The 19900-nt window shown below is 35.3% G+C and overlaps 1 protein-coding gene across 1 annotated transcript in view; it reads left to right on the forward strand.

Moving 5' to 3' along the window:
* Positions 1 to 225: 225 nt before the first annotated feature.
* Positions 226 to 19900, forward strand: part of LOC134751009 (transcription factor Sox-17-beta.3) — a 141021-nt gene continuing 121346 nt past the window's right edge. Inside the window, exons 1-2 of the mRNA XM_063686324.1 lie at positions 226 to 549; positions 15151 to 15343. Coding sequence (XP_063542394.1) covers positions 15264 to 15343 — 80 coding nt within the window. The 5' untranslated portion in view covers positions 226 to 549; positions 15151 to 15263. The remainder of the gene's footprint in view (positions 550 to 15150; positions 15344 to 19900) is intronic.

Here is a 19900-nt window from a genome sequence, read left to right on the forward strand (position 1 = left end):
CTGGTAGACTTTTTAATTTAAGTGAATAATTCTACCGCTCATGCACTTCCCTATAACGATAAATAAATAAATAAAATGCATGAATATACGATGCGCAATGCGACTGAAATTCAATTAGCTGCAATAAAACAGTCTCACACTAGTGTCGCTAAAACTGCGCATCAGGAAAAGGTTGGCGACACCTGCATTCAGCGCAAGCCCCCGTCTGAGCCGCGTGCGCCGCCAGTCGCTCGTGTCCCGCGCAGCGCCGCGCAACGTTCGAAATTCGAATTCAAATTTCAAATTTCGAACTCCGGACACTTCGAATCCGTTATATTCGTATTCAGACTCTCGTGTGTGTTATGATTAGAATAAGACCGTTTTTGTGATTTGTGATAGTCAGTCTGAAATTTATTGTGACAAGTTGACATCTGAAGTGGTTAAAGTTCAATTCGCGTTCACCTTTGGGTTAAATGGATATTTAGATTTTATGAAACTGTGATTTTACATTTTAAGTGCATTGTGTGTGTTTGAGACTAAAGTGACTTGCTCATTATAGTGTTTGGACAGGTTTGTACTAATTAATTATAATGCAATAATAAATAGACAAATAACTAAATTAAAATAAGTGCACTAATTAGGTGCCCTATATCATTCATTATAAATAAAACCGGCCAAGTGAGAGTGGGACTCGCGCACGAAGGGTTCCGTACCATTACGCAAAAAACGGCAAAAAATTACGGTTGTTGTATGGAAGCCCCACTTGGTTTACTGCCTTTTCGCCGAAAATTGTATTGCAGAATTTCACTTGGCAACCAACTTTTCGCCAAAGTTTCATTTGGCCGAATTTCATTTCCCAACTTTACATAATCCAACCTAACCTTCCAACCTAGTACGTCATTTTCATTTCCCAACTATGGGGTTGGGAAATGACATGGTTGCGAAGTAATTATTTGGTAAAGATTGGTTTGTCAAATGAAACTTTGGCGAAAAGTTGGTTGCTAAGTGAAATTCGGCAATATAATTTTCGCCAAAAAGGGAGTACAGCCTTGCGACCACATGAGATAAGCCCAATTATTGCTTAAAAACAATTAATGGATAAAAATGAATTTCTCAATATCAATTAAACACAAGTGTTCTAATTAGGAAACCTCATTGTGTTTAATTTTAATAATTTTCGTAACGCCATTTGATAAAGTTAAATTTTCTTATTGCCCTTTTCCGCCTATTTAAGCGTAAAATTATAGATTACAATATAAATGTTAATGTCTGATTTAGTAATAACATAATCACACGTATTTAAACAAGTATTTATACTATTTCAGATACTTTACTATATTTTAAACAAAAAAATTACAATAATTATAATTTACTTAAAATTATTGGCTTATATCAGTGCGTCGCGTTCACACTAGTAATAAATAGCGCAACCAATAGGTTGTCGATAAAATCTTAATACGACATCATTAGAGGATTCAAGATTTAAAGATAAGCAATATGCTTAAAGTAAATATTGAACATAGTTAACTATCTATTATGTAAACTAAGATTCATCACAGACGTCTGCGTTTCATCTGCCGACGGCACTCGTCCAAAAACTTGTGTGAAACGAAACAAAAATTCTGTATGAGGCGTCTATAGACGTTGCAACAAATGGCATGGGATTTTAGATATTTTATTTAGATAATTGCTGGCTAAGTAGGCGCAACGAATTCAATCGATCGACCAAATGCTGCAATGTATTTCAAATCGCATGCGATTATCGGAGTTGGAGAGGCCAATACGCATCCTAAATCTAACCTTTCTCATGAAACTTTGAGAGGGACAAAGATATGTTGTTTCCTTGTCCATCTGAGCAAGATCGCAGAAAGTGTCAACTTAATCTGCCTGGAATGATGATGATGATGGTTAAAAACTATCCCATGTCCATTCCCGAGCCTCAAACTATCTTCACACCAAATTTCATCTAAGTAGCTCTAGCGGTTTAATCGTAAAGAGGTAACACACAGACAGACAGACAGAGTTACCTACTTTTAGGGTTCCGTACCTCAAAAGGAAAAAACGGAACCCTTATAGGATCACTCATGCGTCTGTCTGTCTGTCTGTCCGTCTGTCACAGCCTATTTTCTCCGAAACTAATGGGCAATTTAAGTTGAAATTTAAATATTATACATATGTAAGTTTGTGACCCAAAGACGGACATGTAACGTAAACAAATGAATTTTAAAGAAGGGGGCCACTTTTAAATAAATAAGAAAATTAAAAAAAAAAGTTTTTCGAACTATATCGTGTTACATATTAAATGAAAGAACTCATTGTGAGAATCTTAAATATATTTTTTTATGAGAATCTTACATACTTATATTTTTTTAATAATTAAAAAAAAATTGAAAAAAATACACAAAATATTACCTAAGTACCTAAGGAGTTTGCGAGTCCGGCGATAACAGGAATAACCCCCCAACTGTTAGCTGTCATTAACAATGAATGTCGTCAGCTCGCTTGTGACATATTTAGAGTTTTGAAGCATTTACCTATAAACTACGGTGTCTTCTTACCATCAGATGAGCTTGTTAACCCATTTTTTGTACTCTCTAAGAATTAAATTTCCGTACCGTCCGTTTCGTACCTTGCCACAGTGACAATGAATATGAAAGTCGCTAGTCCGCATACCATTGTCACTGTGACAAGGTACGAACTGGTGCCTATGTATAAAACAAAATTAGTGGCGACATCTTTGAATGAGTTCATGTTTTGTTACGTGGACTTTTACAATATCATTTTTAAACGATTTAAAAAGAAGTGTGTTATTATGTTTGACGCCAATGTCTGTGTGTCTGTCTGTGGCATCTTAGCCCTGCAACGGACGGACCGATTTCGATGCGTTTTAGCTAACCTGAAAGCTTAACGGTAGTTGTATTAGAGGGCGCCACAATCGGGTTACTCTCAATTAAAAAATAAAGGTTAGAGATTGCCTACCTACTTTCAAATAAAGACTAAAATCATCGATTTATAATTACAATCAAATCATATGGTTTGTTACACAATTAATCTTAAATTTCATGCTCCGTAAATTAGGCACTCGACAGAGAATTACGGCTGTTTAAATAGGTATGTTTTTCCTTGAAAGTAGGTAGGTATTGGCTATATGTAAAATGACACATCACAGTCTGGTGGAACTAAAAGTACGGCTTAGGGAAATAACTATTAAATTCATATTTAAAGAAACCCTACGCTGTATGCCAAAAAAATCCATTTTATGACAAAAATGCCTTACATCATTTTGGAAGAGCTGATACACTTCAAACTGCTTGATTGGTTTCTATCAAACATAGCTAAGAAGCACCGCAAGGAAACTCACTTTCATGCACGTGAAAAAAAGGCATCGAAATCGGTCGGACGGACCGATTTGATAGCTATGATTGGAGATTGGAGTTACAATGCCACAGACAGACAGACATCGGAGTCAAACATAGGTATAACACCTCACTTTTTGCTTCGGGGGTTAAAAATAAATTCTCGTGGGCTCCAATTTTCATACTATTTGACGGGCGTTAGGTAATTGTCAAATAACTATTGTGTCATAGCCACCAGGCCCCTATTAAACCATGCTGACAGGTGTAACAATTGTCGAAATCACTATTACTGACGTCACAGGCCTCCATAGGCTACGGTAACCGCTTACCATCGCACCAACATTTTAATTTAAAAAAACTTCATTATATCGCCAATAAATAAGTACTTATTTTGCGAAGCTAATGACAATTGTCACAAGAAACACGACAATTGTCACGAAATTCCGACACAGAACTCATTTCCTGTCAAGAATTACCGAAAATTCTTTTAAATATATGACAATTGTCATCATCATCATTATAAACTAACCCATTTTTTGCCGATATAATAAAGTATTTTTAAATAATACAATGATGCTGGCAAACAGGAATACGGCCCGCCCGATGGTAAGCGGAGCCCATGGAGGCCTGTGACGTCAGCGACAGTGATGTCGACAATTATCGCACCTGTCACCGCGGTGAAATAGGGGCCAGGCCCCTGTTTCACCATGCTGACAATTGTCGCCCGAAATTGACAATTACCTGTACATTGCTGGTCCAATAAGTAAATATTGGCGGTAGGTACCGTCGTTACTTATTTACCCGGAAATGGACAGGAAATTGTCAGTGTCGAATGTCAATTGTCAGCTTGGTGAAACAGGCCCCCGGCCCCTGCTTCACATTGTCATCTGACAATGACATATCGCCTTACATTGCTGTACCTACTGTAATGACCTATAGACCTGGCAATGTACAGAAATTTGTCACTGTCAGGTGCTAATTGTCAGCGTGGTAAATAGGCGCTAAATAAAATAATATGACATATTATATTACATAATTACATACTTATTTATAGGTATATTTACTTAATATAAAATTTCTCGTACATTGAAAATGCTGCTTGATTTCTGTTTGGCCCGAGGGTTAATTGGTAGAGAATGCCTTCTGGTATTAGGTTCATTCACCTTCTGTACAATTTTTACTGTGCAATAAAGTTTAAATAACTAATATTACTTACGTACATTATGCAAAGTGTAGTGAAATTGACATATAGGATGAGCGTGGTAGGTCCGTGTATCGACCCCTCACCTATATTTGAATAATGAATAAAAATAAACGTTACTTTGTAAGTACGTTTTGTGACGCCACGAGTGAATAAACTTTCATGTTCTGTACCTACATACTTAGTTATACATATTGGTCAATGAATAATTAATAAAAATATGTTAAAACCTGCTTTTCTATGGACCAGCAAAATCGTATTTAATTTAATTTAGTTACTGATTTAAAATCTAAAAAATATGTAACAGTTTGTATGTATGTATTTATGTAACACTTTATTGTACATAAGACAGATTACAAACACAATAAAATATATACAATGTACAACGGCGAACTTATCCCTATAAGGGATCTCTTCCAGCCAACCTTTGAGCAATTGATAGTGAAACAATAAATAAATCAAGAAAGACAAACGAACACTATGAACAGAAAAAAAATAGGTCAATTATTAAAAACGTAAATAATTAAAACATATAAATTCATATAAACACAAACATATACCTATAAATATATATATATAATTTATAACAACACAGTTGACAGCTTTAGTTGTTTGACAGCTGAAGTAGATGGCGCTGTACGTGTACGTGTCAAATGTCAACTTTTGACAACTATAACTACTTAAAATCGCGCTATTTACAGTATTTACCTACATTACCAGTCAAATACGAAGCACGAATTTGTCACAGTTGTACCTATCATTAAATCTTTGTCATCTTTAATAATAGGTATTTAACATTGCTTTGGCCATACAAAATATACGATTATGAAAAAGTGGAAAGTATTTCACCTATTCACCACAAAATCATTCACAATCTTATAAAACAGCGGTATTTGTTAAAATAACTACCAACTTACCTGACCTAATACATAAATATATAATTAGATTATTTTAATAATAATAATGTCTTCTTCTTCTTCCTCAGGCCTTATCCCATTTTTATTTGGGGTCGGCTCTCCTAATCAATTTTCTCCAGTTGTATCTGTTCCGGGTCGTCGTTGGGTCTATATTCTTATTCTCTAGGTCTTTCTTAACTACGGACATCCATGTAAGTCGGGGTCGTCCACTCTTTTTCGGCTTTTCCACACACTCTAGCACCTTCCTAATTTCCTTTAATAATAATAATGTATGTAGTTTATTTAAAAATCCTCATTATTTGTTGGTGTTATATGAAATCGTGTCATGTCATGTCTCATGTGAAATGAGATCCAAAATACAGTGTGTCAAAAGACATCAACGCGCAACGCCGAATTTTGTTTATAATGTTTCTACTCAAATTAAATTAAATTAAATTAAATTAAATTAAATTAAATTAAATTAAATAATCATTTATTTTCAGGCATGGCCCATAGAAGTGTTAGTAACAAAAAACTTAAATACTAATGTTAAACAGTACAATTAATTAAAACCTACCATGCAAATCAATCAATCAATTAGCTTAGCTACTAGGTGCTTCTTCTAGGTGGTGCCAGGTGGTTCTTACTAGGTGCTAAGCTAATATTTTTGCTGACTGTACCTAACTAAGTTATGGCGTAAGGATACTCGTAACTAATAATAACATATTATTATATAGAATCGTAATAAAAATATCCGACAAAACATTTGACCAACATCTATAGCTACTATCAGCTACATTGACCTTTTGGACGCCAATGACGGATATATCGGCACCGCAGGTCCAACGCCAAGGACCGATTAATCGGTTACAGACCACAGAGCAACATAGACCTATGTGTATGTACATAAAGTTCAATTTCAGTTTTGGCACTTCGGTGACGTGGCGTCCGAGTGACAGCTTTTGTGTTTGACACATATGTTGGGCAAATTTGTTGCTTAAAAAAAAAAAAAAATCTTAATCGCTCGTGCTAATATTGATACCCGAACAAGCGAAAGATTCCAAAATTGAAGTGGTTCGAAAAGTGGAATCTTGAGCGTCGCGAAAGTTTCAAGGCACGAGGGTTAAACAAATTTTGCCACCGAGTGAAACACAAAATTTTTCACCACACCAACGTAATGAACATACTAACTGTAAAACATCTAACAAAATTAAATTAAATCAAATCAAACCTACATATATTACCATTCAAAATCATCATTTAAAAGTCAATCCTACCAGCCGACATAAGGAAAAAACTCAAAAAAATTTCTTCCCTTATTTCTTTCTTTTCTCATCAGTTTTTGAACAATCAAGAGAGCCTTTACCAGCTGGTGTGGTAAAAATAAATATGGCTGATTTGCGTAGTTTAAATTAACACTTTTAACATGTTATTGTCTTTGTGCGTTGTCCGTTGACCACGAACGAACTGTGGGATTTATTTTAAATTCATATACGCGATATAATCCGTTAAAATAGATTTACTTTCAATATAAGTAACCTCACTATCAATAGGTATGTATCATGTAATTAAAATTTCGATGTACAAGTTAAATAAATAACAGGGTACCGTCAATAAAAAAAAATGATACATACTTTTATTGCTGACAGTACCTTATCTCCTTTGCAGTTCTATCAAGTACTTCCCGAGACCCTTCAAATAAGCCTAAACTGAAGGTGTTTTTTTTTCATCTAGTTCCTTTGACTTACTTCCGACCCGATTAGCCCCATGCTAGCATAATTATTATTGCATCGGAAATACGGAAAGCCAATCAGACACCGGGGAATTGGTTCAAATTTAAGCTAGTCGGACCAATCTACCTCTGCATGGATTTTGCAACGACAAAGTGTGGCAATGTCGTCATTAATGTCATATTTCTACGAGAATATGTCGTTATAATGACACTCTCACTTTATTCTAGTCAAGTCGGTGTAGTGGACTCTATAAAAAATATGTAAATATCGCCTTCATTCGTGTAGCTTAGAAATTATGGAAAATAATTACTTTGACATTCTTGTCCATTTGCACAGATTTATGTGATAAAAGCAGGACAAAACATAATTAGGCACAACCTTGGCTAACGATAGATACTGAATAAAAACTAGGTTTTTGCCTAATGTATTCAGAACCTCAGGTAAATTGCATTGCTATCTGATGCACCTTGATTTTTTGCATCGACAATTTTAATAAGATTGATATCTGAACAAGTTATACAGCGAAAAAGCTATAATGCGTTTCTTGTGCTGCTTATGGCAGATATAGGGAATATACGTATTTTTACCGTACTTCAATGTAATAAAGTACAAAATCTAATTACAAAATGTGGCTCAGAGAGTTGCCAGACTTAAGTAGCCATAGGCAGGATATTGCTCATAGAACCATGGCCGCTGGGGCAAAAAGGTTCTTGAGTGACGACCATGAACTGCAAAACAGCAGGAAAACGCCGATGTCTGCTGACAACTGTTTCAATTGAGATTTCAGATAGGGTTGCCATATGCGAAATGGAATATCTTGCCAGAAGCCTGGTTTTTATATACTCTCCATCCGTCTCCTGTCGATTTTGTCGCGCACTGTAAATTTTTCGTAATTTGTAAATGTCGATTCGTTTAACTTTAAAGATAGGGAAGGTATCCGAAGAGCATTATCGCGTAGTGCACGGAGTCAGTCAGATAGCTGTGCACCTTACGTCGTGAAATATGGTCTAAACTGCTTAATAGGAGCTTGAAATCTTGAATGAGGGAATATCTTGCAGAAAAAAGATCACGGGGCATACCTAGTTGTAAACATACATAGGGCATGCATGGAGTCATTGACATGAGAACAATAAGTGTCTTGTGACTCAATGTAGCGTCGAAACTCCGACATTTGACGCTTAATCGCGGTTTTGAGCGCTCATCGGCCATTTTAGCCACGACCTAAAGTATCAAATTGACACGACGCGACATGGTGTCAAACATTAGAAGTGGTGCTAAAAATAGACGTTTTTCATAAATATGTACGTTTAATATTATATAAGTTTGTCATCTTGACATATTATTTTTAATCATGACTTTCGTACGTGTCCACGCCACATTTATTATTGGGATTAGTTAGACAACCGAATAATAGGCTGTTTAGAGTGCAACCAAGATTGCGCTTGGGTTAGTGCCTAGTGCCTCTGGTGTAGGTAAAAAGACCAGAGGCCCAGAGCACACCGGCTTCATGTGCGTAGCGGTGTGCCGTCTCTCATAAGGATCTGCATATTGCAACGCGCACATGCAGGTTCTCGTCTACGCATCTGGTGTGCACAGGCCTTTAAAAGCTCATATAATACAATCATGTATTGGACTTTTAAACATCTTATACACACTGCTATTTTCAAAGATTGCTAGGCTGCTAGATACCGGGAAAGACTAACCATGACCTATGTACCTACAGACATCAAACTGTCATCAACTGACAAAATGTTACAAACCATTGTAGATATTACTGATTTTCAAAGTTACCCCGCTTTTGAATTTATCCCAATGCATTTTACATTTTTTACGTATAAATAGGTATCTAACGTTACCGTTCAGAAGTTTTTCATCACCGTTCGTGGCTTACAGTTTTAAAATGATACATTATACATCCCCGCCCTACGCGGATGTTTTTAATTTCCTTGTATTCGCTTATCAAAACACGAATGTCTGCCATGACGCCGTGATTAATAATTTGACATCTACATGTAGGTACAAGGAATGATCAGATACATTGTGTTGTTGTTTCTAACCCCCCGGTGCAAAAAGAGGGGTGTTATACATATGTTGTTGTTGTTGTTGTCCGGCACCCCAAAGGTGCTAAGGGCCTTCACAAGCTCGCGCCACTCCTTCCTATCTTCAGCGACCCTTCTGGCCTCGCTCCAGCTCAACCCGACCGCTCGTAGCTCACTCATGACGGACCACACACATGTTCCACGCCAATGTCTGTCTGTCTGTGGCGTCGTAGCTCTCCAACGGATGTACAGTGAAGGGAATAAATAATAAATATATATACATTCCCAATGTTTCAAAAATATGTGTACGCTCTTACACCTTAGACAGTAAAGTCGTGTTCACATATTTTTGAGCAATTTGTCTGGATCGATATTTTTGCCTTCCACTGTACGTATTTCGATGTATTTTTTCTTACGTGAAACCGAGTATCCTTGCGGAGGTTCTTAGATATGTTTGACAGAAATCGATCCAACAGTTTGAAGAGTAAATATCAGTTATTTTCTAAAATTATGTAAGGCATTTTTGGCATAAAATATATTTTTTTGGCATTAAAGGCTAAGCGGGTTTTAATAGTATAGTTTATGTGGCTGCTATATAATGAAAGGCATTAAAATACGAGTGTGGGTTTATGTAACGAATGAAATGAGTTTCATAAAAGGATCACACGAGTATTTTAATGCCTAATGAGTAATGATGTTGTTGACATTGCCACACTTTGTCATTTCATTGCAAATCCCATACAGAGTTAGCTTGATCTGATTCTATCAATTTCCAAATTTTTGTACATAGCAGTTTTGACTCCTAATTATAGTTTGTCAAAGGACTGTCTCATGTCCAAAATAGACAGAGAGAATCATACTATCTTTGTCTTACACTAGTACTAGCACCCAAAAGAAAATGATGAGTATAGTTTTTTGTTCTTATTTTACTTACTAACAATTTGGTTTGACCTATCTTTTTATTTATTTTAACTTTAAAAGCGGCAACGTTTCTTAGTAAGAGAATCAAGGAAAAGAGCTCCGAGTTAATAAAAATAGTGCACAAATTTTTGAAATCGCTCAACTACCTTACACAATTTGCGCTTTCTTTCTTAATTATTTCTTCATTTTCGGATATTTTGTTAAAATAAACACAATGTGACAAATCTTGCAACTACCTCTTACCTAGATAATATATTTTACTTCTTAGATCATTATTATCATTAAACGAAGACCTTAATCCTATTTCTATGTAACGAGTATGTTTGTATCGCAACCCTAATATATATATTAAGTATATTACGATAATTACATTTTGGCTTCTAAAGGTCTCGTAAACAGGCCATAAAAAAATACACTCGAAAGCATTATTTAGTGCAGGTATAGATGTGCCCCTGTTGTACGTAAGTAATTACATATTATGTATGCCATAACTAGGCCATAAAATTGTATTGTTTAAAACACACTTAATTAATAGTTTATTCTAGTTTATTCACGAACATCTGCTGACGTATTGAACGTCTCATTATATAGCGTAAAATAGACAAAAAACGCTGCAATTTTTTCCCGCGTAAAAAAGGTTTAATACGAATTCTAGTTACAAGTTGTCTAGATGTTATCTGAGGTAGCGTAGTGCTGTGACGGGTTGTCGATAAGTCAGATTTTATCGATGTAGTGACCAGTGAGGTGATGAAACCGAAAGTGGGCCGCAGCTGTGAGATATGAACGGATTGAACTATGGTAGGTTTGTTATGCACATTTTTAAGGTTTCGTAGTCGCCTAGAAACCCTTATAGTTTCGCCATGTCTGTCCGAGGCTTTGCTCCGTGATCGTTAGTACTAGAAAGCTGCAAACGCTGCAATTTGGCATTGATATATAAATCATGTATTGCGACAGAACGGCAAAAGAGAAACTATAAAAAAAAAATTTTTAGGGTACCTCCGCAACGGCAACGCAACCTTTCGTTGCGCGCCGGCGCGACGTCAGCAGCGTATGTCGAGCGCCAGCGTCTTACCAGCGTCCACGCAGCGACGACGCGACGTCAGATCGTTTTTCGAAAGAACGTCTTTTCAGCGTCTTGCCAGCGTCTATTTATCTGTGTAGGCGCTGACAAGACGCTGATGGGAAGACGCCGGCAAGACGCCGACATTCGAAAGACGTTAGAGACGTCGCGTCGTCGCTGCGTGGACACTGGTAAGACGCTGGCGCTCGATAAACGCTGCCGACGTTGCGTCGACGCAACGCAAAAGTTGCGCGTTGCGCGGGCGCTGGCAAGACGACGACGCTCGAAAGACGCTAGTGTTGGGTGGCCCTAAGATTTAAAATGATTGAAAAGATGATCAAAATATAAACTTTCTATATACTGATATACAGTACATCAGTCTGTTGAGTTTAAGCTAAAAATAAATAATTTTGTTACATCTACGAAATTAAATCTTAATACTTTTTTAAACGTCTTCAGAAACACCCCTTAGTTTTCAGGCTACATTTAACAGTTAAACACACTAACAGAAAAGTAATTGACATGTTTACCGTTATGCAAAATTTCTTTTTTGAGTGCCAATTTTTTGCCAAGGCGTCATTGACTTTGAATATCTAAAAAGTTGGGTTTTAGGAAAGACGAAGGCGTGGCTCTGTTATTAAGGTATACAAACCTTGCCAAAATTGACTGTCTTGATTACTTGTTTTTAATTACTTGTTTTCATGTTATTAAAAATATCTGAAGGGCTATTATACCTAGTTATTTTAAATTGACTTCGAATATAGTAGGTACAAAATATGTATTATATTTAACACATTAAAAAAAATATGTTTTAAACGTTATTTAGTTAATTTAGAAAAGAATGTTTACAAAATTATCTATGTACAGTCGCCATCAGATATATCAGAGCGCCCGAGGTGCTCACAAATATCTGAACACGCCTCTATTGTCAAGGCGATAGAGTGCGTGTACAGATATTTTGAGTACCTCGGGCGCTCTGATATATCTGATGGCGACTATTACATTATATACGTATATTAGGTACGTAAAAAGTATTTCAAAAAATGCTTTGTGTAGTCATTGTGTTCTTTTAATAATTGGTAGACAAAAGTATACCTAACTAGGCATATTGCAAATTTAAGGAATTCAATAGACTTTATGAATTATACTACCTATACATGAGGTCATTGACACCGATTGAGGCATAGTATTGATTCATTCTTTAGACAATGGAGTGTAACTGAAGCCTATCCACAGTACTCTGATCTTCGTTGTATTCTTCGGCGTTCTTCGTTTGTCCTCAGCCCTTTGGCTTAATAAAAACTCTTTTTTTTACTGGTTAAATGTAAACATTCGACCACAACCTCTTCTGATAGTAAGTGTAAGTGCCGATATGGTCTAGGATGGAGCATGTTTACCTAAAAAATCAAAGCTTCAATTACATCCTGATCTTCAATGGCTCCCAAAAGATTAACATATTGGTCTAAACCTTTATTTACAGCTTTCGGACGCTTTTAGAAGTTCCTTAATAAAAAATAATAATATCATTGACTAAGCTAAGCTCAGATGGTAGAGCACTGTACTAGTGATCCAGTGGTCGTGGGTTCAAGTCTCACCCAAGACAGTGAATTTTGCAGACGTTTTTGTTTGATACAAAATTAAATTGAATGATGAATGAATGAAATTATTTAATCCAGAAAATATTTCCATATGAGGTTAAAACATTTAAAACGAATTACATAATAATATATGATTAAATTAAATTAAATTAAGACTAATTAATTAAGTAATTGACTAAGCTAAGTAATAAAAATACGATATTTTTTTAAATTAGGCACTACCAAAGAGGATATAATAAGATAGAGCGGTACTGTCATAGTAAATTTTGTAACCACTGTAAATTCACTGCCATCTATCGACATACTTTAAAACTCAAAATGAAGATTTATAAAAATACGTTAAAATGTATTTAAATATGGATAAATATTTTTTTATTTGCATTAATTATTTTTATATGATTTTGACCCATGTTCTTTCACTGATATGCGTTAAAATTATAAATAACAAACGAAACCGTCAACGCCCTCTATACGAGAGTAGGCCAAAACTAGTGGCGCCATCTGATCGAGAATAAAATTTTCGTGATTTTCGAGGCACGTTTTTTCCTTAGACTGTATCCATCTATTACGGAGTTATATCTATCTTTGGGCACTACAAAAGAGACTGGAGGGAACTGTCATAGGGACCAGCATTAATTGCAAGAGGTATAAGAGGATTATAGGGGAAATTACGCAAGACTGTAGGTATTTTTTTGGGTTTTAGCGTGACAAAAACAGAAACTCCCCGCAGCACGTGCGACAGTGACATCACTCCAGCAATATAGTATTATTTATTAATAGTAATAAAACGGTAATTTATCTAGTGGTTTTCCTCTATGTTTATTAATTATTTATTTCCTTGCCAATAAATCGCAGCTCTGAATTATATCATATGTGAAAAATCTGTGTATGGCTATTACGTAGGTAAAAATAAGTAAATGGGGTGTTAAACAGGTTTTCCTTGTACGGAACAAATTCAGTTTCATAACTGAATTAAATTTTGTTAGGGAAATAAATTGGCTAAACTAAGTCTTGATGTTGCGTAGTTATCTTGTCCTAAAACTAAATTTTATCATCCTTATTTTATAAATTTTAACATAACGAAACACAACTTCGCTTAATTTAACAAACGTCTAGGTAAAAAAACATTTAAAAAATAAATCTCATTTACACCAGCGCAAACTTGACAGTGTGACGTGACCATCACAACGCCGTAAAAAACTTAGAAAAAGTTTAGACCATCGACAAAAAGCATTTTTTCTATACGCGCGCTTTGTAGCGCTGCGCGCAGGCGCGGCGACGCGTCACAGGGCCGCCGACATTGACAGCTGTCAATCAGATTCAATATGGCCGCTCGGCCGGTTACACGGGCCGGTATCTCAAATCTGATACTGGTCCGTGCTATGTTAGATGTATTTTTTCTTAGTTGACAAGATTGAAGGAAAAACTGCGACTTTCATGGAACTAGTTATGGATTGCTGATGTAATAAGCGCTTGGCCATGACTTGCGAACACGCCATGTATTTCGAGTCTAAAAGACCATTTTAACAAATAAACACGTAGATTATTATGTTTATACAGCTTATAACTCGAGAATAGCACTTGGAGTGTGCATAAAATTAAAGAATATGCTACCTATTGTAACTTCAAACGCGGTAAATAATTACCCTAATAATGGATTTAAAAAAAAATGTAGTACTTGTTTACTTACGAGGGACATTGCACCTACATAATATGTACTCTTACCGACGTGCATTAACACGAACTATAAACCCTATAACTTTAGTATTGCTGAAGAAGTATATATTTACATTTTCCACAGTTACTGTTTTTGTAGCTACGGAAAATAATTTCATATGTATTTGAGCATATTGTATCGGTTTAAAAATAACGTCTACCGTTCGTCGTATCGTATGTTTCACCATTCATACATAACTATAATTAAACCTCGCCGAAATTAGTTATTGTTTTTATGCTAACAGTTTTAAATCCCTACTGGCCTACATAAAAACTAAAATTCTTAACCAATAAGGAAACAAATAAAATTCGGCTGCTTTTTAGATATTAATCGTAAATCATCCGACATTTAATTTTCATCTAGGGTTGTGACGAGCGATATTCAACAAACGGTTTTTCACGGCACAACTCATAACGAGATTGTATTTATATAATTGCTCTCAGAGAATGTTATTCTTTAAAAAGTCACTATCGAAGAGGACAGTATCATTTCTCCTCTCACTGCAGTAGCAGTAAACTCAGTACATATAGCATTGTGTGTTCTTGTTTTTCTATACATATATACGGCTTAAACATGCCCTTGAAAAACCTTCCACCAAATTCGAGACATTTTTAAAATCCAGAAAGAAATAAATCTACACTTTTTTTCAGACATGGGACGGCCGCTAGTGACGTGATATACGCGATGCTACGCGTTTCCGTGACGCAGTTATCGACCGTCGAACTAGTGTAGTGCTCCATCGATACGTCAGGTTATACCACGAATGAACACACTAATGCTGACAACAACTGGATCGGTAGACGATCAGCCTTTGGACAGCAACATGTCATTTTCATCATACAAGTGAGTACTTCTGTCCGTATTTTTATTTAATCAAGATTCAGGGCAGTTCGAATATGCACCTGACATCAAACCGATATTCGAATCGTATTGGAATAATATCAGTTACCTGTCATTGATGCAGGCGTCTCGCTCGCACTAATAGTACTAATACTAATACATGTACGGACAAGTCAGAGCGAAATTAACGCCCGAATGACAGCTAACTGATATGATTCTAATAGATAGGGTGTGTCAGATTATGTCCAATTATAGGAGATGCCAACTGCGTCTGAAATGCGTAAAAAAATCTTGAAGTACTCTTACTTAAATGTGTTATATTTCATTATTATTTACAACGACGGGACTTAATCGCGTAAAATAAGTATTAAACCCACCTCCGACGTTTCGAGGACGGCGTTGTCCCCGTGGTCTCGGAGAAGACTCAACAACAACGCCGTCCTCGAAACGTCGGAGGTGGGTTTAATACTTATTTTACGCGATTAAGTCCCGTCGTTGTAAATAATAATGAGTAAAAATCGTGAAAGTTTAAATCAGTGTTGTGTTATATTTGTTTGTATTGCTCATATTGTCAATTTAAGGTTAATATAACTTGACCTTAAATAATATTTACGGTTTATTTTATAAAAAATATAATTTGAAAAAGTAGTGTTATTTTAGTTTCCGACCACCTATGTGTTAGTGTTCGTCCACGTATGAGCTAGTTTCCGACCACTGCATTATTGAGTTAAAAATAGATTATACTTTTTCGTTTTTAGCTATTATGTTATATATAAATCATTTATTGGTTTTTATAGCTTCCGCCCGTGACTTCGACCGCGTATAATGATTATTTTCGTGATAAACCTAACCTATGTCCTTCCTTGGGATTCAAGCTATTTTCATACCAAATTCAACAATCCTTAATTGGTCCAAAATCAATTTTACAAAATACCATTTTATTCACGCACCGTTGACAAAGGATAGTGCACGAGTGGACGTAAACTAAATGCCGGCTTTAATAGGCGATACATAATAATACAGATCATATTAAGAGGAAAAACAAATGTATTAAGTAGATAATAATACTTAAGTATATTATATTTAAATAAAATCACCATATTAAATATTCGCCTAGCTATTTCGGTTTCCCTCCGTCCGTGGACGAAAATTAAAAACTTCACAAAATTGGTATGTTAGTTCTCGTCCACTAAATTTCTCTAAGATTTCTTTAAAAAACTTTATAAAACTGATTATTTTTGCTTTAATTATACTTCTAAGTATACATACGTGCTAAAAATAGTACTTAAAATAGCTAGAACAATTAACATTTCCCGCCTAAACTTTTATTTCTTGGTTTTATGACCTCTGAAAAGCACGGATGCGAAGCTGCGACTAATGTTTTATTTTTAATTTACTACTTGTACACTACTTGTACTTAACTACGCAATTCTTTGTAGCAACTCCGTCAAGTGGACGGAAACTAGCACTGGACGGCAAACAGGCACAATTACCCTATTATTCAAATATCGGTTTGATCTCAGTGCACGTTCGAATTGGCCTGAATGTCGTGATCGTAGCTCGTCGTCAACACAGCGTATTTTTATTTTGTTTAGAGATATTGTTGTGACCTGTCTTTCCAAAGTTATTAAAACTATTTTAAAGATAAAGATAAAAAAAAGTTTATTGCCATAACTAGAAATCTTACATTCCTTAAACATTAATTAAGTAATAACAATACGAAGAAAATGAACATCTCCACTTTTTTAACTTTACAAGTCTAAACCTCAAGAATGATGCGATTAACGTGTATCAAGGTACCTATTTAGTATTTATCTAGAGGATAATCGCTTCTATGAATTAATAACGGCGGTAATTTTCTTTCAGTGTTGGCATAATTTTACACGAGCTATCTTAAAACTACGACTTAATAGGGCATGAATAGGGTATTTGAACATTAAAAATATATAACGTTAAATGTAAAAACAGCTGTGTGAGTATACGTAGAAATTGTTTATTTACGAATATTTCGATTTCGATGATACGAATACGACGACGATATATCTATAGAATACGATGACGAGAATAGTATCTCCATACTGCACTTTAGTTTGAAAGAAAAAGTATGCTACTACCTACTAATGCTGAAAGAGCTATGTTATGAGGTTATGTAGTAATACATTAAATACCTAGATCTTGTTTCGTTAAATACAACAAAATCCGCTGCTTTAACTACCACATTTATTTACAGTTAAATATTACTTACATCGAAGTGGTCTTCACACATAAAAACATTTGTATGCGCTAAAATGCTCTTTGGGTCTCTTCGCGCTAGTTTTAACCACATTTTTCTTTTTTTGGGATTCGTTGGAACGGAAACAAACAATTTATCTGGATTTTTTATAGTCGTACTTGAACATTGCGGCACTATACACCATTTATATACCATTTTACAGTGAAATAATCAATTCAATGCACATAAACCATAAGATTTACTAAGGTCATTGACTGAGTTTACTCGCGTGTGACGTCACAAGTGTCACCTGATTAGCCCCTTTGCAAAAACAGCGTTTAAGGCGCGTTCAAAATAAATAAACTTTAAAATTGTTTTTTTATATTTAATACAGGAAATTTCACGGAAATATCAATGTAGTGTAATTATTAAGTCATAAACAATCAATTAAAACCATTTTCAAAAATTAGTCAAATAGCCTATTATTAATATTTGATCAATACAAGGACTAAGATGAGATTATATACTGACTGGACATTTGTTTCGGACAACCAGAACAAATAAAAATAAAGGTAGACATAGCTAGTCCATACATTGTCAAATTTACCGCCTTTTAAGCGACATAAATATTTGTACACTCTCAGAAATTCAAATTCACATAGTACCGTAGTAAACCGTGAGCGTGATATGTTAAAGAAGTAGGTATTTAAGAACTTGACTTCCGGCAAATAATAATGAGTAAAAATCGTGAAAGTTTAAATCAGTGTTTTGACTTCCGGCGTTGAATAAGTATTTACCTGTGGCAAAAATGTATAAACTTAGCCACCTATACAGGACTTTCATTTGTTTTTATAATTAATTTAATCGTTATGGTGCATTTCTGTGTTTCGTCCAATCGAGTAAACAATTCAGACAAACAATAAAGTACCCATGATTCCCCAGAAATCGCTCGGAATCTTCATTTTAGGTCCAACTTCATTCCGATCACGTTTCCTCATCAGGAATAACTTTTTAATTATATTTTTTCATTATCGTAACTGTATTCTTAATGATATAATCAACCAGTGTCGCTTTACAAAAAAGGCATCATGTGATCGTAAGTCACTGGCTACTTACTAGTGAGGGATGAAGCCATTTATTCAAAAAAACACACGAGGACCTTTTGGGCAATCGAAAGCAGAATTCAGATGACAAGATTACTTATACTTGGAAATGGTCACAGGCTTGGGTTCATCATTAACAGCATTACTCGCATTTAATTATTTTTTTGTCATTGCAGCATTGCCGTCCTATGTTGATGAGTCTGTGGCATTTCCCGCGCTTCGGTTTCACGCGGACGCCCATTCCATTTTCAAATTTGTTAAAATTTAATTACGTTGTTTTAAATGTAAGATGACGTTGGTAATATTAATATGGCATTGGATGTTATATTTTCAGTCATAAGAGACGAGATTTTATTTGCGGTTAGCCAATAAATTCATGTTTATAGCTGGCTATATAAATGCTTAGCTTCGAGGTTCTTGTAATCATCCTTGATGTTTTATACGCACCTACACGAAGATATCTATGTAGCAGCTTAGTGACATTTATATGTATAGGTACCATATTACAATAAACATGTGGTTGTGATAGATAAAAAATTATAAACTTACAAATAAAAAATAACTCATTAGAAGTAACTTATACTGTGAGTAATCTACTGTTAGTAACACTAAAAGACTAAAGTGTAAAAACATTTTGTTATCGGACATTAGCGGGATAGAATGTGAACAAATATGTTATTGCTCCTATTCATCGATGTACAATACCCTGTACATCGATGCTCCTAGTTTGAGTTAGCTTCAACTTATCAGACAAAGATGCTGGTTACGTATAAGATTGCGTTTATTGTGCAACTTAGGGGTAAACGTATGATTCTCACTTCTTAGTTATGACATGATGAGTGTTCATTCACCTACAATAATGAACGTAAACATACATACTCAAGATATTTAGATCACTACGGCTACACTCACTAGTATTTTTAAGTCGCTTAATAATTATACTCGCCAGTTGCAATAATTGGAGTTACTTTATATATTTGAACGTTTTTAGGGTTCCGTACCCAAAGGGTAAAAACGGGACCCTATTACTAAGACTCCGCTGTCTGTCTGTCTCTCCGTCTGTCACCAGGCTCTCATAAACCGTGATAGCTAGACAGCTGAAATTTTCACAGATGATGTATTTCTGTTGCCGCGATAACAACAAATACTAAAAACAGAATAAAATAAATATTTAAGTGGGGCTCCCATACAACAAACGTGATTATTTTGCCGTTTTTGAGTGTGTGTGGGCGCTACACACTGAAA

This window comes from Cydia strobilella, chromosome 21 (assembly GCF_947568885.1).
Source record: "Cydia strobilella chromosome 21, ilCydStro3.1, whole genome shotgun sequence".
In the NCBI taxonomy this organism is placed as follows: Eukaryota; Metazoa; Arthropoda; class Insecta; order Lepidoptera; family Tortricidae; genus Cydia; species Cydia strobilella.